This window comes from Microtus oregoni, unplaced genomic scaffold, assembly GCF_018167655.1.
Source record: "Microtus oregoni isolate MIOR12 unplaced genomic scaffold, Mior012 000040F_ref0000088, whole genome shotgun sequence".
In the NCBI taxonomy this organism is placed as follows: domain Eukaryota; kingdom Metazoa; phylum Chordata; class Mammalia; order Rodentia; family Cricetidae; genus Microtus; species Microtus oregoni.
The window spans coordinates 13578102-13592765 of record NW_024543207.1 but is presented as its reverse complement, the minus strand read 5'-3'; the positions used below and the strand labels follow the sequence as shown (position 1 = coordinate 13592765).

The 14664-nt window shown below is 41.1% G+C and overlaps 1 protein-coding gene across 1 annotated transcript in view; it reads right to left on the bottom strand.

Moving 5' to 3' along the window:
- Nucleotides 1–14664, bottom strand: part of Dnah5 (dynein axonemal heavy chain 5) — a 221755-nt gene that overhangs the window by 53179 nt on the left and 153912 nt on the right. The window contains exons 56-61 of the mRNA XM_041632097.1: nt 11672–11903; nt 9583–9697; nt 9246–9422; nt 6305–6508; nt 2014–2193; nt 475–612 (exon numbers count right to left, since the gene is read on the bottom strand). Of these exons, the coding sequence (XP_041488031.1) occupies nt 475–612; nt 2014–2193; nt 6305–6508; nt 9246–9422; nt 9583–9697; nt 11672–11903 (1046 nt within the window). The remainder of the gene's footprint in view (nt 1–474; nt 613–2013; nt 2194–6304; nt 6509–9245; nt 9423–9582; nt 9698–11671; nt 11904–14664) is intronic.

Genomic DNA, 14664 nt, shown 5'->3' with positions numbered 1-14664 from the left:
CTGCATGACTCACTATGTCACACTGCAGCTTCGTGGATGAGATTTTTCTTCCCTTTTCCCCCTTTTGTCTCTTAAATTTTGTTTTATTTGGGGGGTGCAGGGGCAGAGGAGGGATGCAAAGGGATGGAGAAATGAAGCCAAGAGCTCAGTGAAGAATCCTGTGCTATGTGCGCATTATACATAAAACTCCATGAATTCTTACAGAAAACCAAACGGTCAGATAAAGAGAGCATAGGAATGAGAGCTCGCGGGAGCCAGCGGAAGGGCGGACATCCCTCCCGTGCCACGCCTTGGCTACCAAACGGTCAGATAAAGAGAGCATAGGAATGAGAGCTCGCGGGAGCCAGCGGAGGGGCGGACATCCCTCCCGTGCCACGCCTTGGCTACCAAACGGTCAGATAAAGAGAGCATAGGAATGAGAGCTCACGGAGCCAGCGGAAGCCCGACATCCCTCCCGTGCCACGCCTTGGCTACCTGCTTTTCACTCGTGGCCTGCTCATACTCGGCCTGCACCACATCGAGCTCCGCTTGTTTGTCGTCCAGCTCTGCCTGGGCCTTCTGCAGGTCCTGCATGGCCAGCATGTGGCGGTTCTCTTGCACTACCAAGTTGGCCTGCAGGGGACACAGGACGAGGGCAAAGCAGGAAGTCCCCCAAACACCCACAGTTTAAATGGTAAAAGTTCAACAATGGCACAAGCTTACGCCTGTCCTTTCTACCTCTACAATCGCCTCTCTTTGCATTCATCTGAAACCAACATTAACGTGAATTTGTCATCATGTTTATAAGCATAAATTAATTATAAACCATTAGAATGCCAGTCAGCTAATCTATTTTCTATAGACAAAATAGCCTAAAAGTTATCTTAGGCTACAGAGGCCAAAAGACAAAATCAAAACTTTTACATGTTTGTTTCAAAACCATTTCATAAGCCACTAGCATAGATGACAGGCTAGATTTTTCCTTCAGTGGAGCTGAAATATGAACCCCGGAGAAAAGTTTTTCATTGTTCTGCCTTTTTTGGAGGTCTTTGTTTAATGGTTTCAGTTCCCTATTCTTAAAATAGCCATAATAAAACAAAATAAAAATATGTTTTTGTGGAAAGCATAGAAAGAGCGCCACATACTTCTCAGGACCAATCTTGTGCTATGCTGGGATCTCCAGTGATCAGATTCTCCGTGATGTCAGTGAGCATGCCATCAATTATTTGCTCTGAGAGTCTCTGATGTGAATGCGTCTTTGATCCTTTACAGAGTTCTGGGACCCTGGGACTCACCCTCTACATTCTGAACCATCCCCTTGATACTCTTGATTATTTCATCATAGCTATTTCATTTCTTGGGTAGCTGACACATACAAGGGAGTTTTGGCTTATGGTTGGAAAAGATCAAATTTACAAAACCAAAATCAAGCCCCAGGAGATGGTCCTTAAGACATGACTATTAGGGTTTGTGTATTTAAAGTACTCACTGCTCTGCTCCAGACTGAGTGTCTTTAATAGTGATGGTGAATATAGAGAAGATGTACATAAATTCAGCGACTTGGGGAAAGAGAGGCTTAGTCTCAAGATCACATTACGTTACAAATAGCTGACATTCTTGCCTGAGATGCAAAGAAGGGAAAGGGGAAGGCTACATCTTCCTTCATCAAAGAGCAGCATTTTCTGGCCCTAGTGTCTATATCTTAACCCTGTCTCATTCATAGATCTTGCTTAAGATCTTGAACACTGTTGGAAAGTTCTGTGCTATTAATTTCCTGTTTTATTTTTAAGCAACTCACAACAGACTCTGTGTCTTCACAGAGAACTGGTTCGTGCTTAAAGCTTCTGCACCTTCAGATTTGGGTTATAGAGGAAAGAAACACCATTGTGTCTGTCTTTCAGAATCTCACTCTCCCTGTGGATCTGAAGACAAAGACACTGGCTGCCAAGGTGCCTGAGCTGCTGTGTAAAGACAGGACCAATTAACCCGGAGGCTTCCCAGTCAAGGCCACACAGCTCCCTCTAAGAGTCCTACCTTCAGAGGCAGCACCTCCTTGTTTATAGAAAAAAAGGAAGCCATGGCTTTAGTCCAGGAACAAAGACCAGCTACATTCCCACATACGCGTTTGGCAGTCTCAATGTTGTAGTCGGCCATTTCAAAGTAAGGATTCAAAAATTCTATCACTTCTTCATTGATCGTGTCTTTAGGGAATTGCTGTGGAAGGAGAGAGAGTAAATCTTGTCAGAATACTTATTCTCTGGGTATATCCAAACTCACATTCTGTGTTCAGCGTAACTGGAACTAGTAAGCTGGATGAATGGTATGGCTTTTGTCAGGGTCTCGGGGTATTGGATGAAAGTCTTACAGCTGAAAGCAGTGTGGAGTGATTGCAGAAGTCTGTCAGCATGCACTCTGTTCTGGCAGTGCAGACACCAGCAAAAGAGTAAAGTATTTAGGTGGTGAACACTAATAGAGTTACTAGAATTTCAAAAGCAATAAAAATTTCTTTCCATTAATCCTAAATAGGTGAGTTACAAACCCATAATATCAACAATGAGAAACAAACACACGCAGCTATATTCAGGCTAAGGACAGATAGATTTAGCATTTATCAGCAACTAGATGCTTACTAGATCCCGACAGAAGTCCTGTGGAGCTCACGTGAAATGTGAGAACAATAATGTGGACACTGCACCTTGAGAATGATGAATTAAATTTTAATCATACAACTATCACAAATATGAGAGAATTATTATCTCCTGGAGAATTTTAGTTTAAAACACAGCAGGAAATGGATGTAGAATGCCTTCCTGCATCCAGAAAGGAAGTCCAGCCAAAGATGAAATTGAATGTTTAAAAGATGGTTTTCCTCTTCTAAAAGGATGATTGTTTTCCAAGTAGAAATAAATAAAAAAAATTCCATGCAACTAATAATTGCATGGAATAAACCTTCATAGAACCTGGATAGCAGAGTAGAACCCCTTTCTTTCAGACCTTGCTTGTCACAAGTTTCTTTTGTGAGACTTAGAAAACAGTAGGGACATAGTGAATTCTTCACCATATGCACAAGAGAGAAGTCTGGAGTCACTCACAAAGAGTCTCTACAAAGTCCATTTGCACTGGTGTGTGGCCATACGTGTCTCATGTAGTCTCACATATTCTCACTGTCACTTGTCCACATACCTGGACAAGTCTATGGCCCACTAATATCACAAGCTACTCATTGCCATAGCAGGTAGAAGGCACCTTACATTGTCATAGCTTCAGCAGCCACATGAATGGTGCTGAATTGAAAGGTGGTACTGAAGTCGCAGCTTGTGAAATGTGCAGGGGTTGGGTATTTCCAATCAGTTGTCTCAAGATCTAAATCGAGTAAATAAGACAGTACAACTTCTAGAAGGAAATGTAAGAAGATTTTTTTCCCCTCAGGGGAAAGCCAAGACCTAAATGGAACACCAAAAGTGCTATTAAGTAGAATATCAATACAAAGACATATATTCAAATTAAGAATTCATGCTTAGCAAAAGACAGCATTAATAAAATGAACAATTAAGCCAAGAAGAAACTGGAGATATCTACAGCATTCATAAAATATTTGAATCCAACAGGCAAACAGCATTAGCAATGGGCTGTGGAAATGGCTCAGTACCTGAGTACTTGCTGCTGTGGCAAAGGATCCCAGTTCCTAACAACCACCTGGTGGCTCACAGCCATCTGCAAGTCCTGTTCCAAATATTAGACTGTGTTTCTGGTCTCTGTAGGTACTGACACATACATACATACATACATACATACATACATACATACAAGCAAACACTCCACTCATACACATAAAGTAAAAGCATCTACAAAACACTCCCAATACTGAAGGCTAGGGGAACACTGCAGAAGAGGGCAAGAGATATTGTGGAAAGAAAAAGAAGCAGAAAGTTTTCTTGAGATCATATCTCCTCAGAATGCCAGACACTACACCCATAAAGTCTTACCCACATGAACGCTCAAATGTGAGCTAAGCAAGGGCACCAATAGATGTGCTAAAGTAGACAGGGAAAAAACACCATAAGGTCTCAACACTGCATGAAGAAATACAAGCAACTAAGTGCTGAGAGGAAGAGAAACAGTCTTCCTGGGGCAAGATCATTCCAATTTCTTTTCTAATACTGAATGGTTAGCCTGAAAACACATACACAGATAACACTATACAGACTGAGCAAGTTAATGTTTAGGAATATGTGTGTATATACATATATGCGTGTAAATTAATGAAAATAAGATTGTGAACTTAAAGGAGAGCAAGGAGGGGTCAATGAGAAGGTTTGGAGGGAAGAAAAGGAATGGGGAGATGATGAAATTATAAGTGCACACAAAAGAAAAGAAATAAAGAGAGAGAAGGGTCCAAATGCTCACTTAACACAGAAATTCCTGAAAGGTTCACAGACCCACCAAGAGATTTTCAGCATCAATAGTTGTCAGTGAAAGGCAAACTAATCACATAACAGAGAGAAGCTGCTACCATCAGACACACAAGGATAGTGAAGAGCGGGAGATAAGGAGGATGTGGAGCGCAGCACGGGCGGAGTGTGGAAAACGGCGGGGCTTTTAAAAACTCTTTTGCACCATCTACAAAAATGAATTTAAAGTGTATAATCTGTGACTCAGAAATCCTACCCCTGAAAATATGACAGACAGAAATACATCCATACAGCCCCCAAATATCCTGTGCATCAGTACAGACAGCAGATTCATTTGTAATAGCCAAAACTTAGTAACAACCCCAAGGATTGTTTTTACTACAACTGTCAGGTAGACAAATGGAAGCAACTTCCAAAGGGTCTTGTGGAAAATGATGGTAAACATTCAGAAAATGAAGCACTGATTGATAAGCCTATTTAAAGCCTGTTGCATACACTCTCAATTAAACAGTTTTATTTAAAATAAAGGCAGCCTATGGTCAGAACTCAGTTTTACTGACTCTCCAGGGCTTCCTATCACCTACAATTTGTAGGTCATCGGTGCTCACAGCACCTGCATAGTGTATTGTTGCAGGAGGCCATGATTATAAGAAATAATACCTTCTTATTTCTGTGCCACCAGCATCATTTTTGGAGTTTGAAACCGGTCTTTCAGGGAGTAATTATACTACGCAAAGACTAATAGCCAATGTCTTTGCTTCTTTCTTATTTTCCTCCTCCAAATAAAATCTAATTATTATAGCCTTACCACACAGCACTGAACATTCATATACTGGAAAACTCTAACTAAAAAGGAATGGAAAGTTGCCTTTTGCCACGACAGAAATAAATCTCGCCTATACAGTGAATGAAGGTCAAAGCAAGGCTTCGTTTGTGACTTTGCATGTGTTAATTTCCACACAGACACTGAAGATGAATAGGAGAAAATAATAATAGTGACTTTATGTCAGGTAACTGACTGGGTTTAAACATGAGAGAGATTCTAAATATATGTAGTTTGCTTTTAGTGATGATTAACTAATAGGTATATACACATTCATCAAGTGATTTACTTAAAATGTGTACATTAAAAATACAACAAAATTTAAAAAAGACAAATTACTCCTCCAATAGTATTGCTGTGGACATTAAATTGCAAATATGAACACAGAGTGGATCCTTGATTTCTATAGACTCCAAAGACAAACCCAAAATATTCATGAGAAATACCATGTCTGTACTAAACATGTACAGACTTCTTTCTCGTCATTTTCCCCTAAGCAATACATCATAACAAACTGGACATGGTGGCACATAGTTGTATTCCAGCCCTGGAGAGACTGAGGCAGGAAGATCATGAGTTCAAGTAGGCTATAGAGTGAGATATAGATCATCTAACAACAAGGGCTGAATGTATAGCAACCATCTATGCGACATTTACACTGTCACATAGGATCATAAATAATCTAGCAGTCATTTGCAGCATACCGGAGGCTATGCAAGGGTATATACAAAGCCTATGTCATTTTACATAAGGAACCTGAGCATCCTCACTTTTCTGTGTCCACCAAGAGTCCTGAAAAAGGTGAGAGATAACTGCATTTGTATTTCTATTCAGTCAGTACCTACATCTACCTAGTCTCATTACAACAACTTGATCACTTTTTTTGTAGTATGCTTGTCAACATAGCTGAACACACCCAGAAAAGATCTCACACTCATGCCTTACTTTGAAAGAGAAAATTCTACTACAAGAGTATTCACATGCTTCTTCAAATTACATATGTAGAATGAGTTACTTTTAGAAATGAATTCTATCAAAAGATTCAACCAACTGGGTCCCCCTCCTTGTCCATTAGTGCTGAAAGGCCAACCTGTAGGTTCTGGAGAAAGTTCCCTGCCGTCATCAGTTTTAAAGATTCCTGCCAGGAAGGCACGGTACAGCTTTTTTCCAGGTCAATTTTCACTGGGTTGACCTTCCTCTGAAACAGCAGCAGCACACAGTCCATGATCCGCATGATGAGGTGAGGGGGTCTGCCCAGTGTGCGCACTGTGGCGATGTCGGAGGGCTTGATGGTCTGCAGGATAGCAGGGGAGAGCATTCGAGCTTAGATAAGCAATTCAAGCAAGCTGTCATGAATACATGCTACTATTTCAGCAGAGGACAGATAATGCTTTTAAACTAAGAATCACTAGGTATAGATGCACACTTATACTCAAAGAAATGAATGTCCTACGAAGTCAAAATTCTTTACATTTTTTTATAATTTTTATTTTTTAATTAGCTTAAAAACCCGCAAAGTTTCATTTTTCTGTTCTAAGCTATTTTGTTTTTCATTGTTTAAAGGGAGTGGTATGTGTGTGCCAGTGCAGGTGTCCCTCTAGCACCAGATTCCTCTAGAGCTAGAGTTGAGAAGTTATGATCCACCCAATGGGTGCGATAGCAATGGAAAGGAGTCTTTTACAAGAACAGCACCTGCTCTAAACCACTGAGCCATTTCTTCACACCCTAGTTACAGGTTCCTTAATGGCACTTTCCACATATACTGCACTTTGGTTGACCCTTGCCATTCCTAGCTCCCTCCTCTCCCCAACTCTTCCTGTCCCCCTCTTGAACATCCACACACCCAGCAATCCACCTCCCACATTCATATAACACATATTCCATCAGCTCCCCACTTTATTCCCTAAAAACCTCAGTTTTTAATACGTGAAATTGGAAATGTTTGTATTTAGTGAGATAGCCCGGGCTTAGAAAGGCCCGTACTATATATTCATGTGGGACTGGGGTGCGCAAAGGCCAAGTTTTTACAGTTCTAACGAGCAGTAAGAGGAGAGAAATGTTGGTCAGCAGATAAGGAGTTGTGACTTCCCTAAAAGCGTACAGACTTCGTGTTTTCTTTTTAAGTACTCTAAAACAAGATACTCAGCACTTAAGTAGTTATCAGGATTTGTAGGGAGGGAAAAAATACTGTATTCGCTGTGGCTTTTGGCTTGTTAGCTATGTAGGTCAAGAATCTGCCTCTCTCTAACGCAATGCAGGCTGTCACAGTGGACTGACACCAGAGGGTAGCCTTGGGGCTGACAGTTAAATAATTAGAGGTTTCTTAGCTGGGAGCTGACCTTTAAATGAAGGGACTTGGGCAATCCGCATTTCACACAGATCTCAGGAAGAATTCTATTCCAATTCTAGCACAGATATTCTTATGCAGCAAATTACTTAGCAATCAGACTATTTTTTGCTTGGTAAGACTGACCCCTCCCCCTGAACTTTTTATGTAATCGGTATTAGGGAAAAGATGAGTCTAACACAGGCTTACTTCAAGGACACACAATGCACACACCTGTGTGCCTGTGTCTGAAATGCTTCCGTCTCACCTACAGTCCCTGTCAGAAGAAGAACTTCCTCTGAAGATGAAGGACCCACTCACACTGAAGTTGGTGGTTCGCTGTGAAGAGATGGGTTTCAACCTACCAGCATTTCTGACAGTGAAGCAGCCAGAAAATAAGGGATATTAAAAAACATTTGACAATGTGAAAATAAGATGCCAACTCTTAACTCTTAGGGAAATACTGGCCTTCTTTTTTAAAAACAATACCTGAGAAGCTTTAAGATCTAGTCCTATGATTGCAGGTACCCTGAATGCAACATGGGTTTAAAGTTCCGGTTCCGTGCCCTTCTTATCCTCCCTATGCTGATCAAAGACTCTCTCATTACAGCCAAAGTGAAATAACTGTGGGACAGGAAAGTCAGCCATGTCCACAGATCTTAGGAGCTAAAGACCCAGGAGAGCTTGAAGGATGAAGGAGGATAGGTTAGCCAAAACACAGGAAAGTGAGAAAAAATGAGAGAACACACTTTCAAGGCAAGTATAGTATAGAAAGCCAGAGAAAAAGAGATGGCAATATCTTTATTATATCTCAATAGACAAGAAAAGCATGTAACATTTGCTATTGCTGTTCATGATACTGGGGATTAAGACAAAAACGTCATGTATTCCAAGCAAGTACTCTATGGCTAAACTATACCATTGGGTCAGAAATGCCTAAAGAAAATAAACACCCTAAAGACTTGGATTTAAAAGGATTTGGAAATTTCTCAAGCACCATACTAATAAAGTGGTAAGGGAATGGACTCTCATTATGAAGAAATGATCCATGCCCAACTGAGGTCATATAACTTAAGTTAGCAGTATACAGAATAATTCTGGTTTTTTTTTTCATTCATTTCTAAGCCAAGGATCAATAGCTTAAGGGAATAGATGAATTGACATAAATTAAAAGTAATCTTTAAAAATGAATCCTACATCGATCCTTCAACATTGACCTGCCCTATAAGCCATTGTCTAGCTCTTAGAACATAGTATATTTCTCAAAATATCACCTCCTTTTTTCATTTCAGGGGAAAAAATTCTGGTATGGCCACACCATTGCACTGCCTGGGTTGGAAGCCGTCCTGCCTCTGTCATTAATGGGCCACATCTGTCATTAACAGGTCACATTCAATCAGCAGTCTCTATTCAGATGATTCACAAACAGACTCAGGAAGCCTCATCTCACAGACCACACGCTTCAAAGTCCTCAGTGAGTCAGGGAACGTTTTGAAAACGCCATGCAACTTTTTCACTATCACATGGGCTATTAATGAAAAGGTTGAAGTAACAACCCAAGACTCTTGGCTGCTCCTCTGTGACGGGGCTTATGATCCCTTGAAAATGAGCCCGAGATGTTAATCTGTCTCTGTGAGGTCTACAGGGATGAGGGTTTCTGCAGCTAGAGCTTTGGTCTGGCCCACATCACTTCCCCCAGACGCACCTGCAGCGCAGCTTCTGCTTCTTCTAGAGCCGGCTTTGCTGCCTCTAGTTTCTCTTCGGCGATGGCTTTGTCCTTCGAGATGCTGTCTACAATGGCTTGGGCTTTGTCCTTCACCTTTTGGACCTCAGCCTTGACCTTCTCAGCGGCCTGTGCTTTCAGTGTGACTTCCTTTAAGACCTAATTGAATAAGGGAAAAAAAATCATCAAAGTTTACAGGCAATGCATGATTCTTTGCCTTGGTGTACTGATTTTGTCTGCTTGTCCAATTTTCATACAGAAAATCAGTTGTTTACTGTGACAGAAATAAACCTCCGCCCGCCCACAGCCATCCACCTACTGTGTCAGCTTTGTCATTGGCCACTTGTAGCTCCTTTTCTTTCACTTCCAGTTCTCTGCTCAGGGCTGCGACCGACTCTGAAGCTTCTTTCAGCTTTTCCAATCCAGTATTCATTCTGAGGTTGAAAAGTCCACGCCAGCAACGTTAAAATGCGTAGCAATTTCCCTTGCTTTCAAGTGCTATTTCACTAGTAATAGCGGTGGGGTCATATTTAAAGAATGAGATTACGTAATAAAGAAAACCTAAGAGGGCCTCACCAAGGACGTGCACTTAGGTTTAGCTCCGCACTCACAGGCGCATGCTCTTAATCAACCACATATAGGAAGCGCATGCACCAAAACATGTACCCAGCCTAGCAACAACCACAATCCAGGCTGTGTACCCAGGACCTAATAACAATACATATGCATCAAAGGTCCAAAGCCCACGGCAGTGGAAGGAAAATAACTTGCGTTTTTCAAAATAGTCCAATGAAATTAAAAGAAGAAAGATTTGCACTCAAAAAATAAAATAAGATTTGAAAGGGAGTAGGCATGAAGTAGCTACCTGCATAGACCTGCAATAATATTCTCTACAAAATGAGAGACCTTGGAGTCATTTAGTCATCCGCTCTTGGATCCTTTATGTATCATCTCGTCTCCTACCCAAGGAGCCCTCACATGGTAATCTTAATGAGCTCTGACCCCTTTCTGGGAGAAAATGTGAATATTTGCATTCCAACTCCAGCAACACAGGATATTCACATTGCAGTGACCATAACCCTCAACCCGACTCTTATACACTGATCACGTGGGGGATGGAGAGGCAAAGGATAACAGACCGTAGGATGGGAGTCTCTATTCCCATCTTCCTTCCACATCTATTACATAATTAGGTCAATCAATATCATAAAAGTGGTAGTGGAAATTTCATCACATCAGGCAATAACAATAAAGTCTCCAGGGGGGCCAGAATTGTCCTCCACAGGAATCTAGAAGAAGGTTCCCAACCTCAGCACTAATGACTTCTGGCTGGATGATCTTTGCTCAAGGGGCTGCCCTGGCCTCTCTCCTTTGATGATATAACATTATGAAAACATCTCTTCCATTCTAAGAGACTGGAACTTTTCCTGAACCTCACAGTCAGGGTTAATAATACCCCTTGAGGTCACTTAAGACTGATATCCTACTGGGTAGTCTGCCTGTTTGTTTAACCTGCCTTTAAGCAAAATTTCACAACAAACCTTCCTTATCTTAGATTTTGCATTTAATCAACTTTTACAATCTAAACTAGGGCATAGCTTTAATCTTAAGATATATACTTTTCTATGCCCCTGAACCACAGAGAAATGCATGTGTGTATCTGTGTTATGGTAACAAATGCTGAAAGCAGATAATATTTTGAAAGCAACACTAAATATTCACCATAAATACTGGAAACAACATACAGATTTATTTCATAGTATTTATTTGTATGTTATCTGGGTCAGTTGGAGTCAGTTGGAATCAGTGACTTAATGCAACAGAAACCCTATTAAAGATTTCTGCAAAGTATCTCACATTCCTGCCCCCATTTGATTCTCCCTGTGCTATTCAATAAACACAGAGTGAAAACCCTTTGTTAGAGAAAATCATGGACACGGGGACAGACAAGAGAACACTCAGGCAGGCACAGGTTCAGACTCAAATAGCAGATAGATTACAGGCAAGAGAGACAATGGGAGACACAGGGAGCAAAGTAGAGAATTCAAGTCTGAGTTCGCTATATTTTGATCAAATTACTCCAAGGGGAAATGCTTTGGGTTTTTGTTTGGTTGGTTGGTTGGTTGGTTTTTGTTTTTATGCAACACTGATGCATTTTTGGGACACTGAGGCTATTATTAATGCATCTGAATTGATGCAGTTTGGTGACCCACGCGAGGAATGTGTTTAAACTGATGCACTGTCCTTTAGATGCCAATAGTGTTAACCCTACACCACCATAACTTTAGAACCCCATTGGCGACAGCCAATAATGTCGCTGGTCATTTCAAAATGTATCCATCCAACAGTTTGGCTCAGGGATGACAGCCGGGGCTTCAAGATGACTTTCATTTGACCTTCCCACTCACCTGTTGGCCAGGCTCTGCACCTCTGCATGCTTTTCTCCATATATAAACTTATAGCCCTGAATAAAGGAGAGGTAGGACTTGGGCGTCACGTGTGTAGAGCGCCGGAACCTCTGGAAATAGTCAGCACATTTCTCAGCCACCCCATCCTGAAAGGAGCCCATGCACTGGACCACTTCCTTCCTGACTTCCACACTGCAGTCGATATCATAGGATGAGAGGAAATACTCCGACACTAGGAAGAATAAAGACAACAGTGCATGATGTGGGCATGCGAACCGTCACTTCCAGAGTTGCCTGACCATGTTTCAAAGACAGTCATTTCCTAGGTCAGCACACAATCTTGTTGCCACATGTTGAAATATCTCTCAGTACTTTGGACCCCAAGCCTAAGAAATCAGCAATTATATTGTGCCTTTCATACATAACACTATAAAAAACTTTAGGCTTATCATCATCCCTTGTTTCCTGGAGTTTGTGTAGAGAAATTCCCTCTGCACAGGGTCCAGTGGCAGCCAGCCAGTCTTGGGGGTTTTAAGGACAAGAGGGTTTAAACAACAGACATCAGTGCACACCTGCCACTCAGACTATTTATCCTTTTGTTACTTTGGTATGTGTTGATCTTTTAATTCCTTTTGATTTTGGCTGCATTAGTCACATGGAAATGTTCAAAGCTACGTTTGTTTATTTTTTGTTTTGCCTGTTTTGCTTTTTAATGATACTCATCTTCCTCTTATAAGCAGTGACTGGACATTTGTGATCAGGCCTAATTTATAGCATCTTTTAGAGATGCTTGGGTAAAAAGTCTTCTACTTGAGACTTGTACCTTGCCCACAGAATTTAACAGTGAGTCAATTTCTAAGACACATTTTCCATTAGAAGAACAAGCCAGTTTGGGGGCATGGTGGCAAACACCTTAAACTCCAGTGCTGACAAGGCAAAGGCAGGCAGACCTCTTGAGTTCAAGACCAATCTGGTCTACATAAAGAGTTTTGGACTATAGTGAGCCCATGTCTCAAATAAAAACTACCAGAAAGAATGAGCTACAAGGTAAGGTCAAAGCTATTGTCATATATGTGCTGTGGTCTCACTGTCTGTCCATCACTGGCATGGATAGGTGTGAGAGAAATATAAAATACATTCTTAAGTCCACAGAATTTTTCAAGATTATGCACAATGTATCTGTAAATGATGACAAAGATTTTAAGTATCTTATAAGAAATAGTCTATATGTATGAGCTGAAAATAGAAATATGACTACTAGAAGCAGGAGGGAAAGAAAGGGAGTCTAATGAGCCCAGAACTGACAGCACAGACATACAGAATACTGGCCTTTCATCACTAGGGCCTGAGAAGTAAATTAAGCTCTCAGTGGAAGATAACATTCCCCAAATTGCTTGAAGTTAAAATGGACTAAATACTAAAAGGCAATCAATTAAGTTACCTATGACTCGTGTTTCCCACATAAGTTAATCACGTATTGTAAGAAACAGCTCAAATACCAATCAGTTTAAGTCTAGGCATTGGAAACATGGATTCTTATCTACAACCAGAATTTTTGCTTATTTCTTTTTGCAATGTTAGGCCTGAAATGTTGAGTGAGGTAATCCAGAACCAGAAAGACAATTATCATATTACTTACTCATAAGTGGTTTTTAAACATAAAGCAAAGAAAACCAGCCTACAAATCACAATCCCAAAGAACCTAGACAATAATGAAAACCCTAAGAGAGACATACATGGATCTAATAATCTACATGGGAAGTAGTAAAAGACAAAATCTCCTGAGTAAATTGGGAGAATGGGGACCATGGGAGAGGGTTGAAGGGGAGGGAAGAGGTAGCTAAATGTATAGCTCAATAAAATCAATTTTAAAAAAAAAAAGAAAGAAAGCCAGACACAAGCCATGCCTGGCAATATAGAATTGTAGTCCTAGCTACTCAGTAGGTGGAAGCAGGATTCCAAGTTCAAGTCCAGCTAGGACAATTTAGGAAAATCCTGTCTCAAAATACAAAACAAATGAGTCCTGAGTCCTGGAGCCATGGCTTACTTTTAGAACACTAGTCCCCAGTTCATAAAGCAGGAGAACGAGGAAGAGGAGGAAGAGGAAAACAAGGAGGAAGAGGAGGAGGGTTAGACCAGGTTATTAAACTTGAGAATTAAAGGAGGTAATTGATCTTAATACAGTTCTTGACACTAATACAGTTTCAGACACAATGTTCAGTAAACATTAGCTGCCATGTGAAATTCGCTATTTTCAAGATGTCATGGCTGAATTTTTCCATTCCTTTAACATTTTCTGAGCTTGTAAAATATACCAGGCATTAAAGAAAATAAAAAGACTAGGGGAAAAAAGCACAATCATTTGATGTCTTTTTTTTTTGTTGGCAATATTACCTAGCAAAAATACAAAAGTGAAAAACAGGTTATGCATCCCTCATTTAAAATGCTTGTTGTAGAACCAATTTTTTTTAATTTATTTATTTATTAAGGATTTCTGCCTCGTCCCCACAACCGCTTCCCATTTCCCTCCCCCTCCCCCGATCAAGTCCCCCCCCCCTCATCTGCTCGAAGAGCAATCAGGGTTCCCTGACCTGTGGGAAGCCCAAGGACTGCCCACCTCTATCCAGGTCTAGTAAGGTGAGCATTCAAACTGCCTAGGCTCCCACAAAGCCAGTACGTGCAGTAGGATCAAAAACCCACTGCAATTGTTCTTGAATTCTCAGTATTCCTCATTGTCCGCTATGTTCAGCTAGTCCGGATTTATCCCATGCTTTTTCAGACCTAGGCCAGCTGGCCTTGGTGAGATCCCAATAGAACATCCCCATTGTCTTAGTGTGTGGGTGCACCCCTCGTGGTCCTGAGTTCCTTGCTCGTGCTCCGTCTCCTTCTGCTCCTGATTTGGACCTTGAGATTTCTGTCCGGTGCTCCCGTGTGGGTCTCTGTCTCTGTCTCCTTTCATCGCCTGATGAAGGTTAATATTCCTGAGGATGCCT